The sequence below is a fragment of the Formica exsecta genome, unplaced genomic scaffold, assembly GCF_003651465.1.
Source record: "Formica exsecta isolate Colony F162 unplaced genomic scaffold, ASM365146v1 scaffold809, whole genome shotgun sequence".
Classification (NCBI taxonomy): Eukaryota; Metazoa; Arthropoda; class Insecta; order Hymenoptera; family Formicidae; genus Formica; species Formica exsecta.
The window spans coordinates 50,869-55,285 of record NW_021853580.1 but is presented as its reverse complement, the minus strand read 5'-3'; the positions used below and the strand labels follow the sequence as shown (position 1 = coordinate 55,285).

Sequence of the window (4,417 nt, the reverse complement as noted above, 5' to 3'; positions counted from 1 at the left end):
ATGAATTTAAAGCCTGACAATTCTCCGTCGCGACTCAGTATTCGTTTGACAGTTTTCCAGCATGTCACTCACGCTTACGTTGACCGGCAAGAGTAGCGTTCTTGCTGTAAGCTACTTTCCAGCTATAGATTTAAACGATGGCGATTACGAGCTTGGTTTAACGGACTTTGAAATTTATCATACGGTATCGAACGTGAATTCTTGGAATAATAAATTTTACTTTGATAACGACGACAAGGAAATTACGATTCCCGGGGAATCGTACGAATTACACGCTATAAACGAATATCTCCGACGTGCAATTTTACGACATCGGCGCGTAGTTGATTTCAACTATATTGTTGATGACGAAGACAATATCGGAGAACACGATGAATATCCAATAATGCTTCGCGCTAATCATAATACGCTAAAGAGTGAAATCAAATGTGTCTTTAGAATAAATTTTAGTAAACCAAACAACGTTGGATCGTTGTTGGGTTTCTCGTCGAATCGTATATTACAACCTCGGAAATGGCACGAATCGGATGTACCGATAAATATTATTAGCGTAAATATTATTCGTATAGAATGCAGCGTAACCACTGGCGCGTACAGCAATGACAAGCGCGTACACACGATACATGAATTTTCACCGAGCGTACCGGCGGTACGGTACCGTCAGATAATAAGGTATCGGAAACGCCAGCACAGATCATTTATCTACCGATCGTCGCACGGAGCATTACTGATTTAACGATACGCATTGATCAAGAAGGTACTGATTTAACGATACGCATTGTTGATCAAGAAGGACATTTGCTCGATTTTCGAGGAGAGGAAATTACCGTAAGATTGCATATACGGCGGCGGCAAAAATAAAGCGTTTGACAAATGAAATGCTTGTGTTGAACGAAAGCACGGAGCACGCGAGAGACAATATTTTTGCGAGGGACAATATTTTTGCGAGATGGCGAGTGACTGCGGTATCGGGTGACAATAATCAGATATCTGGTTACGCTAAAAAGAAGCTCAGCGCGTTGAATCGCGAGTTTTTAAAATCATTGGGATTCGTCGTACGAAATATTTGAACAATATGATTGACATCTTGAATATCAGAAGCAAGCCGATCTTTGACGACCGTATCGTCAAGATTGAGCCTCATACGTACAATCCATACGCCAACACAACACTTGGATATAGCGACGAGATATGGATACCGATACAACATCAAGATTTGTACACGTTACCATGTGAAAGTTTTCTATACGTTGAGTGAAAGTTGAGGGTGCGTAAAGTAGATGAAGGGGCAAGAGTGGTATTGGGCAACAATTGTGTCGCGTTTATGTTTGATGAACTTCGATATGAACTCGACGGTGTGGAGATTGATCGCAACAGAAACGTTGGAATAACTTCCACGAATAAAAACTGTCTCTCTAACAGCCGAGAGGTGTAAAATTTTGGAGAATGCTGCGTGAAATATATCACATAATGCTGCTAAAGCTTACTTCAATTTTTGCGTGCCGCTAAACATACTACTGGGTTTTTGCGAAGATTATAAGCGAGTTGTGATTAACGCTCGTCACGAATTAATTCTGATACGTTCGCGCAACGACAACAATTGCATATTTGGACATGCTTCGGCTGAAGCTGATATCGAATTATTCAAGATACAATGGCGTATGCCTCATGTAATATTGAGTGAGGTCAATAAACTATCCTTGCTACGCGCGTTGGAAAGCGGGCGATACTTGAATATGAGTTTTCGCTCTTGGGATCTATACGAATTTCCTCTATTGCATAATAAGACCAAGCATTTGTGTACCGTGAAAGCCGCCTCTCAGCTGGAGAAGCCGCGATACGTGATCTTTGCGTTGCAGACTGGCAGAAAAAATGCTGTGTCAAAAGATATTAATGTACCGATAAATATTATTAGCGTAAATATTATTCGTATAGAATGCAGCGTAACCACTGGCGCGTACAGCAATGACAAGCGCGTACACACGATACATGAATTTTCACCGAGCGTACCGCCCGGATATAAGATATCGGAAACGCCAGCACAGATCATTTATCTACCGATCGTCGCACGGAGCATTACTGATTTAACGATACGCATTGTTGATCAAGAAGGACATTTGCTCGCTTTTCGAGGAGAGGATATTACCGTAAGATTGCATATACGGCGGCGGCAAAAATAAAGCGTTTGACAAATGAAATGCTTGTGTTGAACGAAAGCACGGAGCACGCGAGAGACAATATTTTTGCGACGGACAATATTTTTGTTAGTAGGCGAGTGACTGCGGTATCGGGTGACAATAATCAGATCTCTGGTTACGCTAAAAAGAAGCTCAGCGCGTTGAATCGCGAGTTTTTAAAATCATTGGGATTCGTCGTACGAAATACTTGAACGATATGATTGACATCTTGAATATCGGAGGCGAGCCGATCTTTGACGATCGTATCGTCAAGATTGAGACTCATACGTACAATCCATACGCCAACACAACGCTTGGATATAGCGACGAGATACGGATACCGATACAACATCATGATTTGTACACGTTACCATGTGAAAGTTTTCTATATGTCGAGGGAAAGTTGAGGGTGCGTAAAGTAGCTGAAGGGGGAAGAGTGGTATTGGGCAACAATTGTGTCGCGTTTATGTTTGATGAACTTCGATATGAACGGTGCGGTGTGGAGATTGACCGCAACAGAAACGTTGGAATAACTTCCACGATTAAAAACTATGTCTCTCTAACAACCGAGAAAGATCTTGGAGAAACTATGTCTCTCTAACAACTGAGAAAGGTAAAATCTTGGAGAATGCTGCGTGGAATATGTCGCACAATGCTGCTTACTTCAATTTTTGCGTGCCGCTAAACCTACTATTGGGTTTTTGCGAAGATTATAAGCGAGTTGTGATTAACGCTCGTCACGAATTAATTCTGATACGTTCGCGCAACGTCAACAATTGCATATTTGGACATGCTTCGGCTGAAGCTGATATCGAATTATTCAAGATACAATGGCGTATGCCTCATGTAATATTGAGCGAGGTCAATAAACTATCCTTGCTACGCGCGTTGGAAAGCGGGCGATACTTGAATATAAGTTTTCGCTCTTGGGATCTATACGAATTTCCTCTATTGCATAATATGACCAAGCATTCGTGGACCGTGAAAGCCGCCTCTCAACTGGAGAAGCCGCGATACGTGATCTTTGCGCTGCAGACTGTCAGAAAAAATGCTGTGTCAAAAGATATTACTACATTCGACGACTGCAAATTGACCAATGTTAAACTCTATCTAAATTCGGAATTTTATCCCTACGATGATTTAAATTTAGATTTCGATAAAAATAGATTCGCCCTCTTGTTCGATATGTACTCTCGTTTTCGCAAATCTTATTATGGAGTGTGATAATGATGATGTGCTATTAAACATTTCAAAATTTTTACATTGCGGTCCTCTCACGGTTATTGATTGCTCGCGACAAAACGAGTCTGTCAAAAATTCCACCGTGGACGTGAGATTAGAGTTTGAGTGCAAGGAGGATATACCTTGTAATGCTTGTCATTGCCAAATTTCACAACATTTCAGAGTATAAACTGAAAATTGGCGCTTCGGGTCATGGTAAGGATCCACTGCGCCTTCTCTTGTCATATTGTTTAGAGATATAGAGTTGAGTTGTTGCAGTTAATTCTGATGATGATCCTGGGTAAAAGTGTTTTTCTTTTTTTTTGTGGGTTCAAAAAATCTCGGGAGGGAACGGATCATCTTCGAATCATCATAAGGATTCACCCAAACATTATTTAGAATAAAATATTGTTAAAATATATTGTTAAGGGGATCCAAAATTACCGACAAAACGCGAAAGTCGTTTCAAGTGAAAATCTTTTTTTTGGCTACACAGATTGATAAATCCTTTTTCACAGTTAAAGTATTGATAATAACGAAGGCGGGGAGCTATATTTCATATAACAAATCAAAGAAAAGTTAAACAATTACAGTTTTGTTATCGACTTCTTGCGTCAAGTCGTAAAAATATTTATTTAATATAAAAGTTCTGCAGTTTGTTCGTGCACAAGATATAGTAGCTCCTCGCCTCGGGATAACATGAAGGAATATTAGTGATCTCTTAGAAATAAGTTTATTAGTCTAGTAAAAAAGATTTTCATTCGAAATACTTTCATGCATATGTGTACGTGCGAGATTGAGGCAAAAGAGTAAAACAGAGCAGTAGATTAGTTACGCGATGTCGCGATAGACAGAGCTGCAATCGTACATGACATAATCGTACTATCTTCGTCTCTTTCATGTATGTGAGAGTAATATACATGTACGCACTAACATTATTGCAGTATCTTTTTTCTCTCGATCATACGATCTGTCTCTTTCTAATCGCTCGCTCGCTATGTACTACGTATCGCTTAGCT

The 4,417-nt window shown here is 40.1% G+C and overlaps 1 protein-coding gene across 1 annotated transcript; it reads left to right on the top strand.

The window, feature by feature from the left end:
* The first annotated feature begins 2,819 nt into the window (after window positions 1-2,819).
* Window positions 2,820-3,401, top strand: LOC115244322. Its single transcript, XM_029821883.1, has one exon. It carries the CDS (start codon window positions 2,820-2,822, stop codon window positions 3,399-3,401), a length of 582 nt encoding a protein of 193 aa, XP_029677743.1.
* The last annotated feature ends 1,016 nt before the right edge of the window (window positions 3,402-4,417 follow it).